General features: G+C 48.4%; 1 protein-coding gene across 1 annotated transcript in view; it reads left to right on the forward strand.

The window, feature by feature from the left end:
- Window positions 1-11,478: 11,478 nt before the first annotated feature.
- The window catches only part of Tgm6 (transglutaminase 6), a 28,656-nt gene continuing 12,947 nt past the window's right edge, over window positions 11,479-27,187 (forward strand). Inside the window, exons 1-9 of the mRNA XM_047539240.1 lie at window positions 11,479-11,635; window positions 19,928-20,101; window positions 20,648-20,890; window positions 21,613-21,731; window positions 22,164-22,292; window positions 24,290-24,467; window positions 24,933-25,071; window positions 26,020-26,123; window positions 26,200-26,442. Of these exons, the coding sequence (XP_047395196.1) occupies window positions 11,479-11,635; window positions 19,928-20,101; window positions 20,648-20,890; window positions 21,613-21,731; window positions 22,164-22,292; window positions 24,290-24,467; window positions 24,933-25,071; window positions 26,020-26,123; window positions 26,200-26,442 (1,486 nt within the window). The remainder of the gene's footprint in view (window positions 11,636-19,927; window positions 20,102-20,647; window positions 20,891-21,612; window positions 21,732-22,163; window positions 22,293-24,289; window positions 24,468-24,932; window positions 25,072-26,019; window positions 26,124-26,199; window positions 26,443-27,187) is intronic.

The following is a 27,187-nucleotide window of genomic DNA, read 5'->3' on the forward strand; positions in this document are numbered from 1 at the left end:
TTACTCAGCTATAAAGAATAATAAAATTATGGCATTTGCAGGCAAATGGATGAAATTGGAGAATATCATGTTAAGTGAGATAAGTCAATCTCAAAAAACCAAAGGACAAATGATCTGATAAGTGGATGATGACACATAATGGGGGGTGGGAGGGGGGCAAGAATGGAGGAAGGAGGGACTGTATAGAAGGAAAAGAGGGGTGGAAGGGGTGGGGGGGAAGGAAAAAATAACAGAATGAATCAAACACCATTACCCTATGTAAATGTATGATTACGCAAATGGTATGCCATTACTCCATGTACAAACAGAAACAACATGTATTCCATTTGTTTACAATAAAAATTTTTAAAATTTTAAAAATAAAATTAAAAAAATATTCTCTTATTGGCATATTGAGATTTTTTTTTTCCCCACTATCATATTTGGAATTTCCAAACTTTTTTTGGTTTGGATGTTCCTATCATCCCTGTTCTTGTTTTATAATTGCAGTGTCTTCTCACAGCTCTGAAGATATCAAGAAGAGTTTATTTTCCTCAATTGTCTTCTTCTCAAATAAACTGTTTCCTCCTGGTTTTTCATTTCAATATATGTGTTACTTCCTTTCTCTTTCGTGTTAGAAGTTTTCTTCAGCTAGCCAGTGATTCTTGCCCATTCATATTTAAGAGAGGGGACTACAGAGCTGACGGAAGTTCCCGAGAGAAGCTGGTGTCTGAGGGTGTCCTGGTAGGGTGACTGTCCACGGCTATTTGGCTGAGGATGCTCTGTGTCAATAGTTTCAAGTTTTTCTTTTTGAGCTGGTCAGACCCTGAGAGGTATTAGTGAGACACTCAGGGACAAAGACTAGGACAATGAAATAAACCGCTGAGTGCCATCAACCCTTCCCCTTTGTAGCCCAGCACGTTGCTTCTCTACCCTTGTGCTCTTTTGAACAGACCTGTCCTGAGAGCTTGATAAAACCACAGAAGCAGAAATGTTTTCACAAGATGAAATTGTTACTGGGGGAAAAAAACCTAAATAAACCCTCCAGCTTCACTTATTCTTAGTCAACTTCAAAATCACTCTTTTGGGAGGTAACAGCTGGCAATATATTATTAATCTCCCAGGAGCTTTGTTGTAGATAACACCTCTGACATGTGGGTTATGATGATAATGGTTGCCTAGGTTACCCTTCAGGGGCTTTCGGGCTACTTTTGCTGAAGGACAATTGATTCTTCTTCTTTTATACTGAATCTCCCGTTTCCTGGGTCACAGATATGAGGGGCCTGCAGAAGTCTGGCGAGGAACTGGAATGGGATCCCCGTCTACACACGGTGTCTGCGCCCTTTGCAGGCTTACCTTTGAGTCCAAGTCACTCAGCTCTGCATGTAGACATGTCGACTGCCCCTTGGAGCTGGTCCGTTTCCTTCTGCCCAGGCGCATGCTTTACCAGCAGCTATAGCAGCACAAGCAGCCCAAGTCCTTCAGCCCCAGCTCAAGGTCCAGATTGAGCCATGAGGCCGGGATGTTTGCACAGGATGATGGCACCAGCTACAAGAGTAGACGTTGACCATGACCATCCAGCAGTCCAAGTCCCACTCTAGAAGAAACATCTGTAGGAAGTCAGCTTCCTACAGTGGAAATGACCAGAGTCTAGCCCACCCCAGCAGTCAATAAAAACCTGTGTCCCCCTTTTGTTAAGGGAGCTGGTTGGTCTCCCTCCCATTCAGTGCTGAGCCCCAGTTTAAGACTTGTCCCTGTATTCGTGCTCACTTGACTTCATTTCCTTTCTATCATCACCAAGTCAGAAGCTGCCAGCATCATGCCTGGGGTGTGTGGGCTGAAGCCAGAGGGGGGAGGGCCAGCAACTCAGCCTGTAGACGTCCCCCCAATGCCCCATTGTCAGTGTGGCAGCCCAGCCCTCGATGGAGCTTGCTGTGCTTCAGTCAAAGACCCTCTGCTGCCAGGGGTGGTGGCATGTGCCTCTATTCCCAGCAGCTCAGGAGGCTGAGGCAGGAGGATTGTGAGTTCAAAGTCAGAACTCACAACTTAGTGAGGCCCTTAGCAACTCAGTGAGACCCTGTCTCTAAATAAAATACAAAAAAGGGCTGGGGATGTGACTCAGCGGTTAAACACCCCGGGATTCAATCTCCAGCACAAAACAAAAAACAACCACAAAAACAACAACAACAACAAAACCCTCTGCTTTACTCTCCCCAATGAGTAAAGCTGCAGACTTTTGTTGGGCTGGGGAAAGTCTCTAAGCTCAGTATAGGGAGGGGAACAGATTTTTCAACCAATTCTTTTTTATTTTATTACCATAAGTCCCTCCATTGCAGAGCTTTCAAGGGGATTTGGCAGTGAATATTGGGTCTGTTTTCATCATTGTCTGGATTTCTCGACTGTCGGGTTAGGAACGGTTTTTTCAGATCTGCTAAATTATTTGCAGCCTTCCTTCTGCTTTCCAGCTGTCAGAGTTTTGCTGCTGTTACCTTCTCCAGGGAGCATCCATGTCCCCCATCCTGGTGCATTTGTGCTTTTTGCACAGAAACTCTTTATTTTTAAGTATTTTAGTATTTCTGGAGTTCAATGTGATATTTTGATACATGCATACAATGTGTAATGTTCGAATCAGGGTAATGAACATATCCACCTCAAACATTTATCATTTCTTTGTCTTGGGACCATTCAAGGTGCTCTCTTTTAGCTCTTTCGAAAAAGACAATAAATGTCAACTACCGTCACCCTACCGTGCTAGAGAGCACCAGAACTCTGGTGTTATTTTGGCAAGGTTCCCGGAAATTTCTGCAGGGGTCCACTCCAGTGTCTTATCTGAAAGTCCCCTTTACCGCTCTGTCCTGCAAATCTCTCAGTAAAGTATTTTTGTGTTTTGATGGGCAACCTTCCTGCCTGGCTTTCTGGAGTGTCTGAGCTGCACTTGATCCAGTTTGTGCCGGCCTGGATGCAGTCAGAGCTGGAAGACTCTTACTCCTAATTATTTTGTCTTTTTCTTCCTTTTTCATTTCCCTTGAGACTTCTTTGGGGGCAGGAAAGATTGGGGATTAGATTGTAAGATTATATCTTTTTTCCAACTGATTCCATTTGAGATGTAATAAAAAAGCACTTAGGATTCACAGGAAGAATATCGTTCTCCTGACAGAATTAAATTACTTTTATTCTGTTTCCTAGGAAACCTTTGCTGGAAATGTCCTCTGCCAGCTCCGAGCTAGCACAGCTCTCTGCTCATGCATCTCTCAGGAAGCACCAATTTCTACCCTGTGTTGTCATAGCTATTATGTGTGTTTGTTTTTCTTTCTTATGATATTGAGCCCCTTCAAGGCGCGGGACTGTCTTTTTCATTTCTGCTTCCCCTTCCCCTCCCCCTCCACTATCCTCTTGCAAGCAGCAGGTGTTAATAAACATTGTATAAATGAATGAGTGAATAAATAAATGGAGAAATGCTGGGCCACGTAATGCCCAGGGTCAGGAGTGCATCTGACCCCCAGTCTTCCACGATGTCGGCACCCATGTACGCTTGGCGGTTAACAGGATAAAGCGCAGAATCTTGAACAAAGTGATAATTGAACCAGCAAAGTCAGAGCATGACAACCTCCTTGTTTCTGCTCTGCCTGTCCCTGCCCACGATAGCACTAGCCATGTACTAAAGAGATGAAGGAACTGTACAGGAATCAGAGTGTGCCCTGGTTAAGGATGTAGATGCTGAACTCAGGCTGTCTGGGTTTCAATTCTGACTCCATCGATTAGCAACTTTGTGACCTTGAGGACCGTGTGTATCCTTTCTGAATTTGCCCTTCTGGCAAGTAGGAACCACACTAGTGCCTAAATAATACACAAAAAAGACAATTAGAATCGCCCCTGGAATGTAGGAAGTACACAGTAGATATAGATAGCATTAAGATTTCTCCAAAAGGTAAAATATATGTGGCTTTTACTTTTTTAAATCACTGATCTAATCTTTATGAGCCCTGGGCCTGCTAGGTCTCAGGAAAAATACATTTCAACTTGAATCGATGGCACCTTAGACCATTCCTATCCCAGAGGTCTTACAGAGATGATTCAGTCCCTATTGAGTGATTGCCCAATCCCTTGGATGGCTTCTGCTCTTGTTCTTCTCCAGAATTGCATCTGGGGGACTTGGAATGGGGCTTCTATGTTGGGGCCGGGGACCCACATGTTCTCTGATTACTGAGAGACTTATCAGGTCTGGCCCTTAACTGGTGACGCTGGATGTGCACCTGAGCCCATCTGGCCTTCGGGCATGGTGCTGGCGCTCAGGTCTGGAGGCTGTGGTCCTGTGGTCCTGAGGTCCTTCCCATGTGCCTCCAGCTGAGCAGTTCTTACTCCCTATGGCTTCTGTCCCAAATCCTGCTTGTCAACAGGCCCTTTCAACATCTCCAGTTCCCCTCGCTCAGGCATGCAGAAACTTCTGGATCCCTGCCTTCGATGCACAGGAAGCTTGTGTCAGAATACCTGGATGAGCATATTAAAAGGATAAGGAGGACCCACAGAACCTTCAGGAGCACTCAGTCTCCAGGAATGCCATCCAGAACCTCAGAGGCCTGAAGAGGAAGCAGCAGCTGCTCCTGACGCTCCTGCCCCTGCTCTGCCAGTGCCTCTTCTGGGACAGGGACTCACTCTGGCACTTCCTGGGAAGCCCATCACCTGGGTCAGCAAACACTGATGTGCAAAGAGTGGGTCTCATCAGACTGCACCCTTCTGAGCTGGGGTCCTGCCTGCTTGGATCTGATTTTTGACGAATGCAGGTCACAGGGCAGCATCCTGCCTGAAAGGGAGCGTGGGCTTTGAAATTCCTGTGTTCTACCTTTGGATGGTGGGGCTGTTGAGGCTGGAAATTCACAACATGTAGCAAGGGCATTCAAAAGGTGCAGGGCAGCTAGAAACAGGATACCACATAGGGCAAAAGCCCTTTTGAAAAATAGTGTTCTGAAAATTTTCAAACATACAGCAAAGTTAAAAGAATTAATAGTGAGTACCATACACCTACCACCTAAGAGTCTACCATTAATATGTTACTATATTTGTTCTATCACCATCCACCCATCCATCTGTCCAACCATCTCATTTTGGCACTTTTCAAAATAAATTTCAGGCATTGGTACACCTCCCTCCAAATATTTCAATATAACTATCATTAATAGAGTTTAAATTTAGTTTGCACCTTTTTTCTTGATGTTTAATTCACATGCAATGAAACATACACAACTTAAGTGTACCTTTGCTAGATTTTAACAAAAGCCTATGCAACCAACATCCCAATTAAGATTCAGAACAAACCATCACACCATAAATTTCCCTCATGTTCTTTTCCAGCTAATTTTTATCCCCACAACAATCCCAGAGATGACCACTATTCTGGTTTTTCTTCCTACCATAAGTCAGTTGGAAAAGCCCTCTTAATTTTTACTTTCCCCATGAAACTATGTAGCCACTGGAAATTTGGTTGAGAGAGGTGGTGTCAGTTGAGAATCTGTTTCTCTTCCTTGGCATCCCTTCCCACAAAAGTCAAAGTGGGCTTCTTTTCCATGGTGGAAAGAATGCCCTTTAAATGGTATAGCCAGAAATCTCTGGACATAGCTTAGTAACCTTGATGGTCAAGTCCATTAGGCCTGACTCCTGATTGTTGATGGAAGTTTAAGAGTTTACTAGGCACTTCTTTGGCAAAGTGTAGCTTTAAAGACACATTATCTTATGAGAGACAAAATAGAAACCAAAAAAACTTACCCAGGCAATCAGTTCTGGATAACAGTCCATTGCTATTGGTCCCTTCTACCTACTCCTGAATCACTGAGACTTGAGTTTCCAGTTCAACATGATTGACAGGAAATAAAATTGCAAATATTTCAAAAACATTCTCCCCATCATAGAGTGGATGAGTCCATATGCACCAAGGAAAGGATTTAGAATCAAATGGTATCTAGACAGTGACAGGAAAAGGGCCACAGCCACTGACATCTCAGTAGGCTTCCCAGCAATTAGCTCTTTACTGGGCCTGAGAAGTCTTTGTTAAACGGATTTCCGAATGTGAATGAATGAAAAATGGGTGAATGAGTGAATGAGGAAGGGGATCATGAGGAAGGAGACTCCTGAGCATTCAAAACCAAAACACAGTAAGCACAGAATGCTTTGTAGCTTTACAGCAGCTTCTAGGTTCCCATAATGTTTGGAAAATGGACAGATGGATGAACAGGCAACACACAAACACCAGGTGGGTGAAGCCACCTCTGACATCCTGGCATGCCCCATGGCTTCTCTGTCCCATGCTGAGGGGGCAAGAACAAGGAGGGGACAAGGGTTTCTGCCTTCTGGCTGGGTGAGCACCTCCCTCCCGGAGCCCAAACTCTGGCTGCCTAGATCGCTGACCAAGGTCATCGCTGTCAGGATGAGGTGAGGTGGAGATGAGTTAGAGCTTCACAGTGACTTCACCCAGGGTGGGAGGAACCAGTATCATCTTCATTTTACAGCTGGGTTAACAGAGGCCCAGAAGGAGACAGGGCAGCCTGTCACCTGACCAGTCCAGGTCTAGCTCTGATGGGTCCTTCTGACTCACTGTCTTGTGAGGATGAATCCCAAGACGACGTCAGGGACTCCCAGTTACAGCGCACGGAAGAACCTATGTCCAGATGGCAGCTCAGACCTTGGAATGTGCCCATAGGCAGCACCAGGCCCGCAGTCACAGGAGCCGCAGGGCTTAAAATGGGGTTCCCCGCCCTAGAGGGACCCGGATGCCCCTGCAGACAGAGCACCGCTGCCTTAGGTTCTTGGGTATGTGGCCTCATGTTCAGTCTCATGAGGCCTGTGATTTGGTCAGTCTTCAGTTTTCTCTTAAGGGACAGAACTAGAATCCTAGAGGCAAAGGGTGTTCTGTGCCAGCAGGTCTCAGACGTGACGCTCTTAAAAATTACTGAGAACCCCAAAGAGAACTTGCTCGCGTGGGTTATATCTATGGATATTTACCAATTTGGAAGTTAACGCTCAGAAGCTTAAAAATATTTATTCATTATCATTTAAAATAATAAACCCATTGCATCTTAACACAGATAACATACACTTAAGAAATAACTGAAGTTTCCAAAACCAAAACAAATATTAGAGTGGCATTGTTTCATATGTTTTTTAGATTTTTTGTTGTTGTTATTCTTGTTGTTGTTTGGAATTTTATTATTGTTGTTGTTATTTGCCCATCTCTTTAAATGGAAGACTTCATAAAGAACAGCTAGATTCTCATAGGGGCTTCTGCATTCAATTTTTGCAATACCACATGTCATGTGGCCTCCAGAAAATTCCACTCATGAGAGAATGAGAGTGAAATAGGCAAACAAACAAAGAAAACCTTAATCATGTCGTGAAATTCCCTGAAAGTTTTGGGGACCATGACTCTCCCTTTGAAGAACACTACTCTAGATTTCTGAATTTTAATGTGCACATGAATCACCCAAGAAACTGTTCAAATGCAGTTTTCTCATTCAGGAGTTGTGTTTGACAGTTTGCTGTTACTATAACAAATTCCTGAGATAATCAGTTTGTCAAGAGAAAAGGTTGTTTGGCTTACATTTTGAGGGAGCACATCATGGCAGGAGTATGAGGTAGAACAAACCACTTACCTCACAACCAAGATGTGAAAACAGGAAGAGGATGGGCCTAAGTCTCAACATCCCCTCCATGGGCACACCCCCAATAACCTGAAGACCTCCCAACTGACCCTACCTCTCCACGTTTCCACCACCTCCCAATACCAAGATGATCACCAAACCTTTAATACATGGCTTTTGAGGGACATTTGAGATCTAAACTATAGCAGGGAGTTTGAGGTAGGGCTGAGAGTCTGTGTTTCTCTCCAGCCCCCGAGGCATACCTCAGCTGCTGGTTCAAGAAAAATGCACTGAGTTTCACAGCTATCTGAACACCTTGAGGCAGTGCTAGGTAAAGGTCCTAAACCCTGGAAATAGCATAGGGCCCTCCCAATCGATATAACGAAAACAACAGTGACATGGAAATTAAATAAACTCAACAAAATTCTTGGTTTTCCCAAGATGATTACTCTGTTTCTTCAAAATCATTTTTAAAAATTGGTTTGGTACCTGCAGTTTGCTGACGTCTTAAGCGTGTTGAAGAAGCCCTCACACTTGCAGCCACATCAATGTTTATAACAGCTCAATTCATAACAGCTAAACTATGGAACCAGCCTAGGTGTCCTTCAACAGTTGAACAGATAAAGAAAATATGGTATATATACAAAATGGAATATTACTCAGCCTTAAAGAAGAAAGAAATTATGGCATTTGCTGGTAAATGTATAGAACTGGAGACTACCATGCTATGTGAAACAAGCCAATCCCAAAAAAGCCAAAGGCTGAATGCTTTCTCTGATATGTGGATACTAACACACAATAAACATGGGGAGACAGAAGTACTGTGGATTAGACAAAAAGGAATGAAGGGATGGGAAGGGGGATGGAAATAGGAAAGAGAGAATTACATTACTTTCCTATGTTCCTATATGAATATATGACCAGTGTAATTCCATATCATATACATGTGGTTACAAGAATGGGAAGTTAGACTCCATGTATGTATATTATGTCAAAATACATGCTACTGTCATGAATAGCTAAAAAGAACAAGTTAAAAAGTTTTTTAAATAGAAGCCCTCACTGTGCCAGGGTGGGGGCCACACTGGCCTCTGCTGTCTGGTTCCCTGGAAAAGCCCCATTCCATCCTCCACTGTCGGAGGAATGGCCCCTGTCTCTTTCCACTTTCCCCAAAAGAACATGGGGCGTTAGCACGGACTTCCGTGCCATCGGCTCTAGAGTTTGGCGTGAGGAATGAGGAGGATGGGGGGCGGGAGGCCCTCCCAACAAGGAGACTGAAGTGGGAAGACACAATCGTTGCACAGGGAGGTCCACAGGTGGACAGGCAGACAGAGGGAGCTCCACGCGGGCGAGACCCTGCAGGCCCTGGTGGCCAGGCCAGGCTTCCAGAGGGGAGCGAGCCAGGCGGCAGCTTGGTCAGCATCTTCCTGCCGTGGGAGGTTGGTAGGGGCTGGAGATGCTGCTGAGCCTATGTGAGGAGACAGCGTGTTCATACAGGGAAATGAAGGCCTTGGGGACAGTCGGGATGGTGTTGCAACGGGCATCGAAGGCCGCAGCAAGGGTTTTGAACTTGACCTTGCAATGAGGAGTCACAGAGCACTCAGGGCCAGGGGTACTGCAAGAAAAAGGGTGCTTTGAAAACACGTGTATACCTAGAAAGGAGCCCAGTGAACCACGCCACAGTGGTGCTGCTCTTTCAAATGGTCTTTTGGAAAAGATAGTACAGTGGAATGTTCCTAAGAGCTCAGAAACCAAGCTTCACCCCCATTCCTGGCTTCTATCTCCTCCTCTCCTTCTCCTTCTCCTCCTCCTCCTCCTTCTCCTCTTCCTCCTCCTTCTCTTCCCCTTCCTCCCCTTCTCCTTCTCCTCCTCCTCCTCTTCTCCTCCTCCTCCTCTTCCTCTTCTCCTCCTTCTCCTCTTCCCTTTCTTCTCCTCCTCTCCTTCTCTTCCTCCTCTTCCTCCTCCTCTTCTTCCTCCTCCACCTCCCCCTACTCCTTCTCTTCTTCTTCTTCTCTTTCTCCTTCTTCTTCTACCTTACTTTTGTCTTTAACTTAGCAATGCATCTGAGAGACTGGCCCAACATGTATCAATCCATCCACTCTTTCTGAATGGCTGCATTGTTATTTGATTGTATGGATATATTGTAATTTAACCCATGGATGGAGACATGAATGGCTTCACCTTCAATGTGATCGAGGTTGTAATACTTGCCCTTGCACCTTCGTCTACAGACACAAGTGTGGATCTGTCTGCCAGATAAATTCCTATATGTGAAATTGCTACTGTGAAGAATAGATTCACCTCAATCATTTTACCTCTTAGAAATTGTTCCATTTAAAAAATACACCAAAATACAGGCATGAAAATATTATCCATCTCTATAAGGACAGAAAACAGGGAGGAACTGAAGTTCCCACTGATTCAAGAGGAGTTTGCAAAAGCCTATGAATTCACAGGAGATGACACGGGTCACGACCAATGCATGTTTACAGGCTGCATGATATACGATTAAGCAAAAAGGGCAGATCACAAAACGGCTTCCCTGCATAATTTGATTTTCGTAAATGTATTTATATGCTTGCACCTTTATTCCTTCTCTGTATTCCCTGAGGTTTCTACGTGAGTATGTATTATCTTTATAGACAGAACAATTAAACTGCTTTGAAAGCATTCGATTACTCCACAGGCACAGATTTTAATTGTGGTGCACGCATACCACGCCAGGTATGGGCCCAGGTGTTGACATCAAGGTAACTGAGTTGCCTTCAGTCTCTGGCTCCTGTCTGCCATCTTTGGCCTGATCATTTAGAATTAGAGAATGTTTGAACCCTTAAAAACTTGCCCGAGCCTTATTTCACTGATAAGGATACTGAGGCTCAGAGAAGGTAAGTGATATACCAAGGGTCACACAGCCAATTTGGCCCAGAGATAAAAGAGCCTAGGGCTCTACTGCCAGGCAACTCTGCTCTAAATCTGAATATGAATTGTTGTTTAGGGTTGGGGAGGGCAGTGATTTTGAATGCCCCGTCTTCTGGGAGACCCTGTCCCAGCAAACCCAAGATGAAACAGAAGGGCCCTCAACAAGACTATCATTAGTAGGGAGGAGCCTGATCTTGCACAGGCAGAAAGGCAGCTTTGTTAGGGCCCAGGGGTCTGGCAGCCACTGAGGCAGCAGGCTTGTCGAGGGCAGTAATTATAAGGCAATGTGTACCCGCAAAGAGCCCATTAAATATGTTTGCTTTGCATCAGACAAAACTCAACCTCTTTGCCCCTTTCTACAAGAAATCCAACCACATCAAACACTTTGGGGTTTTTATACACTTTCCTGCTTGTTTGGGTGATCCCAGGGAACGGTCACGTCACACAGCGCAGGCTCGCAGCCGTCTGCTCGCTCCTTCCTGGCTCCTTTCTCACAGATGCTACCCCTCCCCCCCTCTTCCCTTTCCTCTTGGCTCAGTGCACACCCTGCCTCTGAGGGCCCCAAGCCATCCATCAAAGCGTTTCCCCAACAAAGAGGGACTTCCCAACCAGCTTCCATGAAAATAAAATTCCCTCTATTTAATTATGCAGAGGATTTTAGAGGCCTTACAATGCCAGAGTCTCTGAAACCAGAATCTCAGACTTTGAGTTGGAATGCCCCCGAAGAATCACGTCCCTTGGGTTCACAGCTGGAGATGCCAAGGTTCTGGGACGGGAGAGGGCTTGCCCAAAGTCAGGGGACACTCGTGGTTGCCAGGTCTCTAAGCTCCATGCTGGAGCCAGGTCTAGAGTCAGGACGGACTGTGAATCAAGAGCTTCTTGTTTATCTCCTGCAAGCGTCTAGGTCGCTCTTGCCCCTGGCAGGTGGGTTGTGAGAGGGAGGCCCTGAACCATGTCCCAAGGGGAGAAGACCTGTGAGAAGTCTGGTGAGGGCCTTCTCCCAGGTTCCAGGGTGGACGAACAGGCAGAGGCAAAACAGTGTGACATCACCATCCTCCCACCTGAACGCCCAGAGGTCCCAAATGGGAATGTTCGCATCTACCAAAGAGGTGTGGGCACGCTCTAAGGAAGGGTCCAACTCCCGAGCGGTGAGTGACGGCGAGAGTGTGCTGTCCCCCAGGGGAGGGACAGGTGAGTCAGGCTCGCTCAGCATCCAGGCTCTGTCCTCGAGTTGTCTTAATCACCCCCAGTTGTCCCAGGAAGGGGACATGCTGTCTTTTCTTACTAAGGCCCTGGGAAGACTTCAGACCCAGCCGGGTCACAGAGTTAAGGTTCTTAGAGGATGGAGGCTGCAAACCCAGGTGGCCCAAGTCCAAAGTCACTCCTCCAGAGCTCAGGGGGCTTCTTGGTGGAAGCCCAGCCTGTCCGTGGGTGTGTGGGGTGAGTGGGGAGGGTGTGGGTGCTGAGGCGTGTCCCTGCAAGAAGATCCTGGGCCTGGGCCCTGTGGATGCCTACAGAAGAAGCAGAGCCGGGTCCCGGAATCTTCTCATCTCACAGCCCTGGACTGGGCTCTGGTCCCGGCTCTGCAGCGTAGAGCCATGTCCCTTGAGAGGCTTCTCTCTGAGGGTTGTCATGAGGGTAAGAATGGTGACCAAGCTGGGCACAGTGGGCATACCTGTCATCCCAGCAGCTCAGGAGGCTGAGGCAGGAGGATCGAGAGTTCAGAGCCAGCCTCAGCAACTTAGAGAGGTCCTAAGTAACTCAGCGAGACCCTGTCTCTAAATAAAATACAAAAAAGGGCTGGGGATGTGGTTCAGTGATTAAGGGCCCCTGGGTTCAAACCCCAGTACCAAAAAAAAAAAAAAAAAAAATGACCATAAACTCTAGATCTTTCCATGCCCCCTTCCTTCCCAGTTCTGCTTCTTGTCAGCCTTGTGATCCTTCTGGGACTCGTTCCTTGCACGGTCCAGCTCTCAACTCCATGTTTGAGAGGCTCTTGGCTGGATCCGCTCCCACATGGGACACCTTGTGGGTGCAAACCAAGGCAATTACTGGGTGATTATGTGTCTCCTAGGTGTCACGTCTGGGCTGAGGAGGACCACGCCCCCTCTTTTGAATTCCGACTTTCCTGCCTAGGAGTGTCCTGAGATTTTCCTTGTTAATGCAGGTCTGGCTGGCTACTCTGACGCACCATCCTGACCGTCCACACACCACCGTGAGGAGGCAAGGAGTCTGTCTGGCTGTCGCATGGCAGGTGAGTGGGCAGGGCCTGGGGACCTCGGGGCATGAGGGCCTGTGAGGGGAGTTTTCAGGAGCGTCCGTGAGATAAAAAACTTTGATCATTGCTTGTTAAGATTTTAGAGCTGGAAGACCAAAAGCTATGCCCTCGTGCTCATCAGAAAACAGTCCTGGAGACGGAAAGCAGCAACCCCAGACCAACCAGCATGTCCGTGCAGAGGCTGGACTGGGGCCAGCCTTCTGCACACGCTTTGATGAACTGGAGGCGGCAGGGGCAGAGAGGCGAGGTCCACAGACAGTTCTGGGCATAGCTGGGGACCGCGGGCTACATGGTGGGGGGAGAAAGAGGCCCCATGGGTAGCATCTTCTCCAAACTCCTGTCCCAACCACTTGAGGGCAAGAACAATTCTATCTGAGGAGAAAAGAGTTGTTTGACCTTGAGCAACGGAAAGAGTCGTATGACCTTGGTGCCTCTGTTTTCTCATCTGTAAAATGGGATCATAATACAAATTATCTCAGAGGCCTGCTATGTGCTGTCCTCTGTCACACAAGATCTCAAAGTGGGGCCTTGTAAACAATAGCCTCAGAAAATGTGTCCCCACAGCTCACTTACAGAGTGAGTGACAAACTTCCCCTGCCCCCAAACTCATAGACACTGGGGCCTAGCAATGAGCCAGTAAACAGAAAGGGTCCCAAACTCACAGGTCTTTAAGGGATGTTCCTAATTTTATGTCTGCTATTTTCAATTGTTCGGCATCATGTGACAATACTGTGAATCAACACCTGTTTATTTGTTGACTTTCGAAGGCAGGGATTTTTGTTTCTTTATCATATTTTAACTTCTTCTTCGTATTTCCTCCTGGTAGTTGATAATATTAGTGGGCATCCAGGTCCATCTAGTTCCTGGGGTGGGTGCTCCCCTGAGGACAGCCCAGACCACCTGTTTCCAAACCTGGGTTTGCTTCTCCTATCAGACCTGGCGCGGAGGACCCTGGCTTTGCTTCTACCAGCACCTGATTTTCAGGATTTCCCTATGTGTCCCCTCTTCCCTACACATTTATAAAGCATTGATCTTAAGCTTGACAGCACCAAGTTTAATTGCTGAGGAAGGAGCAAAGTTGGTGGCAGGGAGTGTCAGGTCAGTCACTCACGTGGTGGGTACTGGACTCCTCTCTCTAAACCTCCATTTCTCCATCTGTAGAATGTTGGGATCAGATCCATCATGCCTAGCGTATAAATATTTATAGGATTGAATTCGATTCCCCAGGGGTTCTGGGGCCTCCTGGCTTCCTGGGAGGATCTGCTCCTCAAACCAACAGTCATGAATGACGAGGATGCCAGGTTCTGATGGAAAGGCCATCCGCCCTCCGGAGCTCCCCGCTCGCTCTGTCCACGGTAGACGTCACCCGTCCAAGCTGCGGCTCCTCCCTGCTGAGTCTGGAGGTGGTCCCGGAATTCTCCTCGGTGCAATTCCTCCACGGCCCCTGCCAGTCAATCCGTGTCAGCAAATGAATAGGATCATTTTGACGTTATTCAAAATTACAATAATCTTTCAGCTTGGCAATTTTAAGAAGCGAGTAGGATATTCTGTGAGGGATTGGTGCCGAGAGGACACTGGTTGGAGTTGATGGGTTGCTATAGACTGGTAAGAGAGAGGACAGCAGGACCAGGAAGGAAAGAGAGACTGGGCAGTGGCCCCAGAAAGGCCCCAGGCCACTTTCCAATTAATCATTTAACTACAGAGCTCAGGCATCCATGATGCATACTAAGGACAGAGTCATAATAGAGCCCATTAAAAACCAATTATACTGACTCCCTGGGTCTGGGAGATGTTGCTGGCTTCAGCAGAGCTTCCTGGGCCCAGACTCACTGGGTACCATGCCCAGGCTGGCACAGAGAATTGGGGAGGGCAGTATCGTTTGGATCTTTGGAGTCACCCAAGGCCATGAGAGAAGGTGGAGAGTGAGTAGACAGAGGCAGTCCTCGAGCTTAGGCTGATCTCTGTGAGCTAGGGAGCCAGAGAGGAGGGATGAGGCTGGCAGGGACAGGAGTCACGGCCAGGACCAAGCTGGGAGGCACCTTATGATATGGCAGCAGAGAGCGTGAGGACGGACCGATAGAGTGGGAGAAGTGACGTGCTGACACTTGTGCACTCTGAGAGGTCCCCTCCCCCTCTCGGAGTTCTCAGTTTCTCTGTAGCAACAGGACAGATTGAATAAGATGAGCTGGCACATGTTCTGAGGCTGTCGGGGCAGGTGGTGGCTTCAGCAGGAGGCAGGGAGGGGAGAGGGAGAAGAAAACCTATGTGCAGGAATCAGGGATGGGAGACCCAGGGACAGGGAAGCTCTAGAGGACAGAGGTGACAATATAAAACCTCCGTTTGTTAAACTCAAAACGTGGACCCAGCACGGTGCTAAGCGCTGGGTGGAGAACATCATCCTGATCAGAGCCTACTGTCTATTTTGCCAATGGTTTCTCCTTCACCCTTGGAATTTCCTGGTTTAGGCGTTGCATTTTGTCAATACCCTACTTACAATTATTACTTCATTTAATCCTCCTCAAAATCATATGAGGAAGATATTAGGATTGTTTTTTTTAATGTTGTTTGTTATAGATGGACAGATACCTTTATTTTATATATTTATTTTTATGTGGTGCTGAGGATCAAAACCAGTGCCTCACACATGCTAGGCAAGCCCTCTGTCACTGAGCTACAGCTACAGCAAAAGGGTAATTTTGTGAGTGTGTGTGTGTGTGTGTGTGTGGTGCCAGGGATCGAACCCAGGACTTTGTGCATGTGAGGCAAGCACTCTACCAACTAAGCTATGTCCCTGGCCCAGGATTGTTGTTTTTAGGGAAGGAAATCTGAACCTCAGAGAGGTCCAGCAACATACCCACTGCCACAGGGTGATATTCATTGGCAAAACATTGAAATGGCAGCCAAGAGCTCTTAAGACAGATTCAGAGAGGTTCACCCACCTGCCTCAGGTCACACAGCCAACAAGTGGGAAAGCCTGCACTGGAACTCAATGTGTGCCTCTGAACTCAGGCTCCCACTGGCTGTGCAGGGTGGAAAGGAAGGCCAAGAGAAGATGGTAAGAGAAAGAAGGGAAAGAGGGCCGTAAAGCTGGAGGGACTGCAAACCCTGGGGTGTTTGGTAGAAGAAAGAAATGCCCTTGCTATTCCTTCTTTTCCTCTGCCTGATGGGCGCAGCCTCAGGCTTGAGCTCTTGGTCTTGAGCCCAGGCCAGGGAGCTCACCCCTCATGTCCCAAGGGTGAAACCAGACCAGCGACTCACTGAACCAGCCGAGTGTCAGATCAGATTTTGCCACTCAGTCCCTCCCTGGTGTCCACCAAGGGGCCAAGTGACAACCCTAAGTTTCCTTCTGGATCATTTCACAGACAGACTAATTGAGGCCTGGAAAGAGGAAGCAGCTTACCGTGGGTCCCACCCAGAGTCTGCAGCAGCTCTGCCTCCTATATCAGAGGCCACGCCCACCCCCTCCTCCCAGCCCCAGGAGTTTTAGAGAGAAGGAAGTTAGAAGGAAGGGCAGGTTTTGGAATGTGACAACTTGAGTTAGAGGGATTATGGGGTGGGTGGGGTCTGGGCAGCTGACTGGGTGTGGGTGCCAATCCTCCAGGGCGGGCCGGGATGATGGTGAGCATCAGCTCCCTTGTCACTCCCCAGTCAAGGGACAGGAAGAGATGCTCATTTATTCATCCAAATAATGTTCACTGAGCATCTACAACACCCTGGACTCTAAGCCAGGTCCTCCTATCCAGAGAGTACAAGAGCCAGAACTTACCTTTATGGAGATCTCAGTCCTGTGGAGGAGAGAGACAAGTAAACAAGTAACACAGCATCCTTGATTGTGGGTTGGGGACAGTAGCCTTAGTCTCAGACAGCAGGATCTGAGCTGAGCACAGGGTGATGACATTGAGTTTATTTGACAAGAAGTCTGGAAACCATCTATTGCCCACATTTATATCCTCACCTTGGGCTCCCTCTATATGTAGGATCCCCCTCCTCTGAGTCCATCAATCTCATTGACCGCTTGAGGGCTGGAAAGGACACTGATTAGGACAGCAGAACAGTTGCTTTTCCTATACACTATCCTGAAACCCCAGAGCTGACACTGTCCCATAAATGGCAGGCCATGATGCTGATGAGTGTGAATGACTCAGACCACCAGAGGAGCAGCTCCAGAGATGGATCACACAGGGACCAGGACAGTGGGTTATGCGGCAGAGGCAGAATTGAGGTGGAGAACCGCAGGTCAGGGATTCCTAGGTCTTATCGCTGCCACATGATCAAAGGGCAAAAGCTTCAAGAAGTTATGTTCTGTGGGGGTGACAGAGAAGCACAGTGGAGAGAAGCAAATGGCGAGAAGTTGCAAGATCAAAAGACCTTCATTTGGCAGAAGGAAGGACTTTCTAACATTTGGGCACTGGACGAGTGGCCTCTTCCAGGTTGCAAGCTGGGACCATGGTCAAGTAACCACCAAGAATTTGGCTGTGGAAATTTGATCTTGGGCAGGAAGCTGAGAGAGAGATGGTCTCTGAGATTCTGGGATAATAATGATAATGACAGTTCTGACTCATTCCACCCCCTCTTTCCCATTCGTGATAAGGATACAGATATGGAAGAAGGTGACCAGAGCTGGTTTGCACTGTGACTGGGAAAGAGGAAACCAACACAGATGCCGCAGGGCTTCAATCCATATCCGGGAGCTCAGGAACTCTCATCAAATCCCAAACACCCCTTGAATCCAGCCTGGGGGCTTGCCAAGTAGAGCTAATTACCACCCAAAACCTCACCCCCTGCTCCTGACTCATCCCCTAAAAAGGGACACTAGCATCCTCTTCTGGCCTGTACCCAGTCCCTGTGTTTGGGAAGCAGCAACACAGATTCATGGGCCACAGATCAAAACTGTCTGCAAGCAAGAAGCCCCTTTCTTCCTGCCCAACCTTCTTGCTTTTAGTTTGTTGATATTTTTGTTTTGGTCTTTGTTTGTTTTTGTACTGGGGATGGAATCCAAGGTTACCAACTGAGCCACATCACCAGCACTTTTTTAGTTTTTATTTTGAGACAGGGTCTCACTGAGTTGCTTAGGATTTCACTAAGTGGCTGAGGCTGGCTTTGAACTTGGGATCCTCCTGCCTCAGTCTCTCGAGCCTGGGATTACAGGCATACGCCACCGGGACCAACTCACGTTTGGTTTTCCATGTAGTTAAACCTGGACTGCTAAAAGCTGCTCCAGTTCTGTTGATATTAGACCTCATAATCCCATGTACAAGATACATGGGGGTAAATACCTGTGTTTACAGACTAAACGGAGGCCACCTAAATTCAAAGTTCTGGGACTTTAGAGACCTGTGCCTACCCAAGAATTGTTGGAGCCAACCAGACATGAAGGTTCTAACTTCCCAGTGTGAGATGCCTCAAGGCAGCAGGGCATGTTGTTCCGGTTCCTGCCACACAGGGGTGCTGTTGAACACTGGTCCTGCGCAGGCATGTTCGCTCGTCACAGCAGTGGCCTCCTGGGACACATATGTCACTCACATGAGTTCCTACAAACCTGCTCAGTCGTTCCCCCCAAATGACAATGCCAGACTGGCACTTTCAGCCCAATCCAAGCTTAAACTAGTCTTTTCCATGCATCTTCCATGGCACCAGGCCAACCAACTCACAAGTAAGACCAATTAGGAGGTTGTTGCAGATTAGGTAAGAGACACAGCTCCCCCTATGCTTCTGTTAGCTATTGCTGTGCAGTAAACCATGCCAACTTGAGGCTTAAGACGACAACAGTAATTTTCTTGCTTAGGAACCTGCAATTTGGGCAGAGCTCAGCAGGGACAGCTTGTCTATGCTCCATTTGGTTTTAGCTGGGGCAGCTTGACTGGGGGCTGAGGATCTGCCTGCAAGATGGCTCAGTCTCATGGCTGCCAAGCCAGAGCTGGTGGTCAGCTGGGAGCACAGCAGGCTGGAGGCTGGAAGCCTTGGTTCCTCTCTGCGTGGGCATATCCACAGGCCATTTGGTTTTCCAAGAACAGGCAACTCAAGGGAGCCAGAAAGAAGCTGTATCAACATTTATGATCTAGCCTTGGAAGTTACAGAGTGTCATTCTGTTTAACTCACAAGTCTTCCAGATTGGAGGGATAGAACTATATACTTATTTCTCAGTGAGAGACATGTCAACATCATATCGTAAGAGCATGTAGAATGGGAGCTATTATCATAACCATCTTTAGAAAATACAATCTGCCACACTCCCTTAACTAAAAGATTATATGAAGGTGCTGAGGTCTTTAAAAATACGAGCATGTTGGCCGACCCTCTCCAGACTTTGACCTACACGTGGTGAAAAATTGAGACGCCTAGCATGTATATTCCCAGCTGAAGTCAAACAGGCAATCCTCTGCCTTCTCGATTCAGCTTCCATTCTACAAACAAATGTTCTGTTAAATGTCCACTTAAAATCTTGGTTTTTGGCATTTTTTGTGTTTTTGTGTGATTATTGTTTATTTGTGGGGAGTGGGTAATTTTATCATTTAAAATGGTCCTCAAGCATAGTGCTGAAGTGCTTTGTAGTGTCCCTAAGTGCAAGAAGGCTGTGATGGGCCCTGCTGAGAAAATAGATGCTAGACTTATTGAATTATAGTGCTAGTGGCAAAATGAGTTCAATATTAAGGAACCAACAATGAATATTAACTAAGGTGACTTTAAATAAAAACACAGGTATAGATTGATGGATTGATGAATAAGGAGTGACCAGAAGCTCCCAGGAACCTAACCCTGTACTTTCCATACCTGCAACAGTTCAGTGCTCACTAATTCAGTGTCCACAGGGACTTTAGAAAATGTAACTACTGTGAATAACAAGAGTCAGCCATGTGTGTGATGAACCGGAGGAGTCAGGCGTGGTGGCACAGGCCTATAGTCCCAATCACTTGGGTAGCTGAGGCAGGAGGGTCACTTGAGTCCATGAGTTACAAACCAATCTGGGCAACATGGTGAAACCCTGTCTCAAAAGATAAATAAACAAAAACAGTGACTGGATGAACGCACGACTGGCATCATGAAGAGGATGGGAAGATGGGCCAGACCTGGATGAAAAGGTGCCAAAGGCTTGGCCTGGTCTCCCTGCCCTCTGCCTACGCAGGGGTCAGAGTCACGAGCGTGGACTGGCAGCGGTCGAGGAACGGTGCTGCCCACCACACTCAGGAGTACCCATGCCCTGAGCTGGTGGTTCGCAGGGGTCAGTCCTTCAGCCTCACCCTGGATCTGAGCGGAGACCTGGACAGCGAGGAGACCCTCATCTTCACTGTGGAGACAGGTAACTGGGCTCACCAGCGTCCCCGCTGGTCTACAGCTGAATAGCATTGTCCTGGGACCAGTGAAAGGAGACTGCAGTGGGCAGCCCCAGGTTTAGGTGGGGAAGCGAGTCCCTGTAAGTGGGCTTAACCTTGAATTCTGTAGACTTCTGGGGACAGCTGGCAGGTGCTGCCTGCAGACAGCAGGGTGGGTGTGATGACCTCTCTGGAATCCTATGCATGCCAAGGAATTCAGCGTTCTGGAAGGATATGGAAATGGCAGGGGAGGTGGGACACTCTTGGAATCCAAGTTTTCTTTCCTTTTATGGTCAGATATACAGCAGATTTGAGCTCCCAAGGCTGCCATCACTTTCCCCTTGGTTCAGGAAGTGGCTGGGAGTCGGGGCAGCTGAGCCGTCCCATTCTGTCCTCCTTAGGCTTGGTCAGCTCCCTCTCCTCAGCAGTCTCCCAGCATTTCAAGGGGTGAAGTCCAAGTCATAGCTTTTCCACTTCTCCAAAGCCGAGTTTCCCAGAGGCAGGATCTCCTGATTCCCTCTCCTGTCCGCCAGGGCCCAAGGCTTCCGAGGCCCTCCACACCAAAGCTGTGTTCCAGACAGCGGAGCTGGAGGTGGACGATGCCTGGACAGCAGTGAAGGAGGCGCAGACAGGGAACTCCATGACCATCAGCCTCGCCAGCCCTCCCGATGCTGTCATCGGCCGCTACCTGCTGAGCGCCAGGGCTTCCTCTCGCCGGAAGCACAGTGACCGGAAGCTGGGAGAGTTTGTTCTCCTTTTCAATCCGTGGTGTCCAGGTAGGTGCTGCCAAGTCCAAGACCCAGGTTTTCCTGGAAGCCCTCCTCAGAAGTGGGCCTGCTCTTGATGGGCCTGGGAGGCAGGTTCAGGGACAGGGAGGTGCATGCCAAGAGCTGGGCAAGAGCTTGCCCTTAGCAGAAGTGGGCAGGGGCAGAGGAATCCAGTGGTTCCTGGAGTCAGGGAGGGCAGGATTGGGGCCTGATAGGCAGGTGAGGCCCCAGTGCAGGTGAGGCCAGGGCTGGGGAGTCAGACAGCCTTGGGGTATCCCAGCTCTGCTAAATGGCTTCCCTCCATGAGCCTCACTTTCCACATCTGTAATATAAGAGTGATAAAAGCACCTATCTCTGGGGGCTATGGTTGGGAGATCATGCAGCTAATGGCGTGAAGCACAAAATACATTACAAGACCTCAGTAAGGGTAGCTGGGATCAGTCTTCTTGTCAATATTTAAGAAATATGAGGTTGCAATTGGCATCAAAAAGGACTACCTGAAGGTGTCGGGAGTCCCAAGACCCTTCTGTCTTGGGCTGGGCCTGCTTGGGGAAAGACTGCTCGGGAGGGAGGAGGCTTAGAGGCAGCACGGGAGCCTACCAGCCCTTCTTCCTCCTCCTGCCCTGGTCAGCCTCCAGGCACCATCCTGTTGCTGGCCCTGATGCAGCCCCTTCCCCAAGCCGGCAGGGCCAGAGCCCCAGCCCACGCTGGGCCTGATGACTGCTTTTCAGAGGACGATGTATTTCTGGACTCGGAGGAGGAGAGACAGGAGTACGTGCTCAACGACAGTGGCATCATCTTCCGAGGCGTGGAGAAGCACATCCGAGCCCAGGGCTGGAACTACGGGCAGGTCTCCAGGGGCGCAGCCAGTCGGGGATGTGGGCTGGGGTATGGGAAAGTCAGCCCAGGAGCCCATCTGTCTGCTCCTTTCTAGGAGGGTCAAGTGGGGCCGACTCCTACAGCCTCTAAAGCAAAGGGGCAAATCAATGAGGCAGATGTGGCTCAAAAGCAAATTGTTTTGGTGACTTCGCTGTGCATAGTGGGGAGTTATAGCAGGTTGTTGAATGGGGGGCATGATTAAGGTTGAGCTTCCTGTTCCAGGGAACTCTTTAAGGAAGGGTTTCTGATACTTGAGGAAGCTCTGTGATGTCCTGGGGAGACAGGGCGTGAGATTAGGCAAAACTCCCCTGCACAGAAACAAGTGACTGATCAGGTGGAATTGTGGAAGGGCCTGGAATATGGGTGAGGCTCCAGTCTCTAAACACAGCTTTCTGGGGAGCAGTTTGAGGAGGACATCCTGGATATCTGCCTCTCCATCCTGGACCGGAGCCCCAGTCACCAAGATGACCCAGCCACTGACGTGTCCCACCGTCACGACCCCATCTATGTCACCAGGATCATCAGCGCCATGGTGAGGAGTCCCCTGCCATCCCTCTGTGTGTTAGACTCCTTCAAGGGTCCCCAGGCCAAACCAGGGCCACAGCCTAGGGGTTCCCAACTCATCCCTTGTTTTAATTCTCTACTGCTACATAACCACGCCCCCAACACACACATACACTCAATGGTATGAGACACTGTATGTTTAAAATTGTGTAGGTCAGGAATTTAAGCAGGGCACCATGTGAATGGCTTTTCTCTGCTTCAAGATGCTTCAGCTGGGGGTTTCTGAATGGCTGCAGACGTCTGGGATAGTTTGATGGGACCATATCTCTGGGACCTTGGTTCTGGTGCTCAGCAGTTCCTTAGTTTCTGCCCGCATGTATCTGTTGGAACTAGAATGTCCAAAATGGCTTCCTCACTCTCCCGCCAGGGCCCGGTGCTGTGGTGGCTGAACAGCGGAGCCTGGCCAGTCATCACGGCTTCTCACCACACAGCCTCTCCCCGTGGTTACCTTGGGTTTCCTCACAGTGTGGCAGTCTCATACATGGCAGCTGGCTTCACGCTCAGTTCCAAAAAAACAGGAAGTGGACACTGCCAGTCTTCAAGGACTGGGCCCAAAAACTGGTCCAATGTCATTTCCACATGTCAGTGATCCAAGCAGTCTGAGGCCAGCTCAGACTCAAGAGCAGCAGGCATAGACAGACCTCACGTCTCCATGGGAGGACTGCCAACTTTAAGTGACCACGTGCCTCAGGCCACAGAGTCCCTCCACAGAAGGCGGGGGTAAGAGGACCTACTAGTGCTTTCTGTCCCCTGCAGGTGTTCAGGTCAGTGGATGGGAATCTGAGATCCCCAAAGTGGACAAAGCTGTATTTCTCATAATTGATGCTCTCAATTCCTTAAGACCTCAGACGGATGATGGAGCACAGGGAATCAGCAGCAATGACCAATCCCAAACAGTAGAGTATTGTAGCCAGTGACAGCAGCGCAGCGCCACACCTGGTCCTGAACTCATGGTTCACCCCTTTAACCTGCCATGTGATTTCAGCAAGTCCCTGAACTTCTCTGAACTTTAGTTTTCTCATCAAAAGAAGTGGGGGGACAATAAAACCTGAGGAGGAAAATAGAACCATAAACTTCAAAGGTTAACCTCGTGTGCACAAAATCCTTAGAATAGCCAGGTGCAGTGGTGCATGCCTATAATCCTAGCAGCTCTGAAGGCTGAGACAGGAGGACCACAAGTTCAAAGCCAGTCGCAGAAATTTAGCAAGACCCTAAGCAATTTAGCACAGCCCTATCTCAAAATAAAAATAAAAAGGACTCGCAGTGTTGCTCAGTGGTTAAGCGCCCCTGAGTTCAATCCCTGGTAACAACAACAACAACGACAACGACAAAATCCTTAGAATAGTGCCTGGCATTCAATAAATGTCAGCTATCTCTATAATTATTATACCACTAACAGTCCCCAAATATAAATAATTTAAGATCAGGAAAGGCTCTGAAATTGTAGGTGATTTTTAACTAGAGTACCCAAATGGAAGATAATTAAGTTATAAGTAGTTCCAAAAAGTAGGGTTTTTGTTTGTTTGGGTTTGGTTTTTGTGGTCCTGGGAATCAATCCCTGGGCTTCATAGATGCTTAGCACATGCTCTACCACTGAGCTACACTCTCAGACCTGCATAAAAGTAGGTACTTTAAGGCTCTGGAGACTGAGGAAGGAGGATTGTGAGTTCAAAGCCTCAGCAACAGTGAGGTGCTAAGCAACTCAGTGAGACCCTGTCTCTAAACAAAATCTGAAATAGGGCTGGGGAGGTGGCTCAGTGGTCGAGTGCCCCTGAGTTCAATCCCCAGTACTCCCCTGCAGGAAAAAAGTAGGTACATTAAGAGAGCAAAGGCCCCCACTTATCAGGCAATTTAAAAGCAAGGAGTGACACTGATTGACTAGGCAGCCCAAGTTGGAGATGATTGTATACTGGCGGTTCGTGCGGTGGGAAGCCCTGCCTGTGGAACTATGCTTCCTCTGCTCAGGTGAACAGCAACAACGACCGGGGCGTGGTGCAAGGTCAGTGGCAGGGCAAATACGGCGGAGGCACCAGCCCACTGCACTGGCGCGGCAGCGTGGCCATCCTGCAGAAATGGTTCAAGGGCAGGTACAAACCAGTCAAGTACGGCCAGTGCTGGGTCTTCGCTGGAGTCATGTGCACAGGTAGCTGAAAGAAGCACCCCTCTCATGCGCCTGCTCCCTATTTGCATGCATTTACATATATTTGCATGGCTGTAGTCTGTCTTCGTTGGTGAGGAGGTGATGACTAGGAGATCAGTTCGTTTACTTTTGGTTTTTATTTGGCAGAAAGTCCTCCCTTTACCTCTAGCTCCTTGAGTGTCCTGGGAGAGCCCTGTGGCCCCTTAGACCTTGAGTCCCCTAAGAAAAGTGAATGGTCACTCATAGGTGGCTTCCAAGATTTTGCCAGCCTTGGAGCCTGCTCAGAGTGGCATCTCCAGAAGTCCCTGAGACAGTGCACAGGAGATGGCATTTCTGAGGGAGTGGAAGTCTCAGCCCTGCCACCTGCCAAAGTAGAAAAAGGCTGTAGGGACTGTGGCCAGAAATGGGGCGGAGCAGCCTGCTGGGGGCGGAGCCTGCTCCTGAGCCTCCCAGCTCTCTGTTCCGCAGTCCTCAGGTGCTTGGGGATCGCCACACGGGTGGTGTCCAACTTCAACTCAGCCCACGACACTGACAAAAACTTGAGTGTGGACAAATATGTGGACTCCTTCGGGCGGACTCTGGAGGACCTGACAGAAGACAGCATGTGGTGGGTCCCGGGCTACTGTCTGAGGGTCAAGGCCAGGGTCTAACCAGTCCGGTCCCAAATGCCCTCCTCCCTCCTTTCCTCATACAAACTTTTCTTTCTGATGTTGGGTCCTCTGTCACCACCGGGTTGTCAGGGTCTCCCTTCTTACCCCCAAATTTTTTTCAAGGTATTTTTCCAAAGACAATGACCTCCCTAAAAGGTGTTCCGAGGCCAGCTGTAAAGATGCCAAGTCAAGTAAACCAGGAATCAGGCTTCTGTCTGCTACTTCCTTCCTGTGTGACCTTGTGCAAGTGATGTCACTTTTTCTAGACTTGTATTCTCACCTTAAGACACGAAGTTGAAGATAAATTGGGGACTTCTTACCAGGGCCTGGAGAGCTCTCCATAATCTAAATCCTGCCTACCCCAGGGTTATGGACCTGCTTTCTGCTTCTCGAACACACTGCACTTTCTCCTGTCTCCAGACCTCTGCACATGCTGTCCCTTCTGCCTGGATGACTGTTTTCTTCACTCTTCCTCTGGCGAATTCTTTGCATTTAGGTCTGGCCTCGGATGTCACTTACCTAGAGTAGATCTCCTGCAGTCCCTCTCTAGTTCAACCCCTCCCTTCTGCACAGCTTTTATTGCCACTTGCGTTTGTTTTATTTATCTGCTAACTTAATGCTGCCTGTCTCCCCATGCATCCCCTTTGTTAAAATGTAATTTTCAGGAGCACAAGGACCCTGTGTTCTACTTGCAGCTATATTTCTGGTATCTTGAAGAACAGGCTCTTGGTCTATACATACCTACACACACATATATGTGAGTGATATGTGTTCATCCATAAAGTTGAATGAATGATTGACAAGAGGGGGCTGTAGCACTCACGGGCTGATCTCCAGCAGGGACTTCCCTCCCACGGACTTCAGAGCTCATTCAGGGCTACCTACCCATCCTCTCTCCATGGCAGGAATTTCCACGTCTGGAACGAGAGCTGGTTTGCCCGGCAGGACCTGGGTCCCTCTTACAATGGCTGGCAGGTTCTGGATGCCACCCCCCAGGAGGAGAGTGAAGGTAGGGCTCAGTAGAACAGGTCCAAGACCCCTGCTTTTCCTCCCCCTTGCTGCTCACGCCCACCCCTCCTGCCCAGGTGTGTTCCAGTGCGGCCCAGCCTCAGTCACCGCCATCCGCGAGGGTGACGTGCACCTGGCCCATGATGGCCCCTTCGTGTTTGCGGAGGTCAACGCGGACTATATCACCTGGCTGTGGAATGAGGATGAGAGCCGGGAGCGTGTGTACTCGGACACCAAGAAGATAGGAAGATGCATCAGCACCAAGGCGGTGGGCAGTGACTCCCGCGTGGACATCACAGGCCTCTACAAGTATCCAGAAGGTAAGGGCCACATGCTGGCTTTTATTACATTCCCCAGGATGCCCTTGGGCTACAGAGGGCTGGTGGCCAGTAGCCTAGGGCCAGATCCTTTCCCAAATGACTTGGTGGTGATCACAGCTTCCATTTGACATTGTCCTGGGGTTCTGAGCCAGGGCCTTTATTTAGGTTAAATTAATAGCTTCCCCTGATTGCTAAGTACCCTTCCATGTTACATTTTCCCTATGTATTAACAGCTACATATCCTTGACTCTTCACCGTAGGCCAGACACTGTATTTGGAATGTTTACATATGATAACAATAATTACTACTAGTAATAATGATGATGATAGTATCCAGTATTTCATATTGAACTCCCAGGAAACATGGCACTAGACAGAGTTCCAAATAAGTGACAGCAGCTCTTGATTGTCATCTGCCAGGGCCTCTACCAGGGCCATTAATTTACAGTCACTGGTTTGTGAAAAAGCCTGTACTTATTGGGGTGCAAAAATAAGACAGTTGTACTTTTTTCTCATAGTCGTTTCAACTGTGTACTTGGACAGTCTTCCTTTCCCACAGAGGAACAGGTGATCTGATCCATCTGTGTCCAGCTACATCTGCTTCTTTAAAAAAAAAATATTACTAAGTAAAAAGAATTTGGGTTCAAATAGGAATCAGAGCTTGTCTCCTCTCACCAAAGCAGTGACCCAGGAAGGTTGCTGAGCAGGAGGGGATGGGGTCTGCTCTGGACCCTCTGCTGGGGGT

Source organism: Sciurus carolinensis, chromosome 2 (genome assembly GCF_902686445.1).
Source record: "Sciurus carolinensis chromosome 2, mSciCar1.2, whole genome shotgun sequence".
Classification (NCBI taxonomy): Eukaryota; Metazoa; Chordata; class Mammalia; order Rodentia; family Sciuridae; genus Sciurus; species Sciurus carolinensis.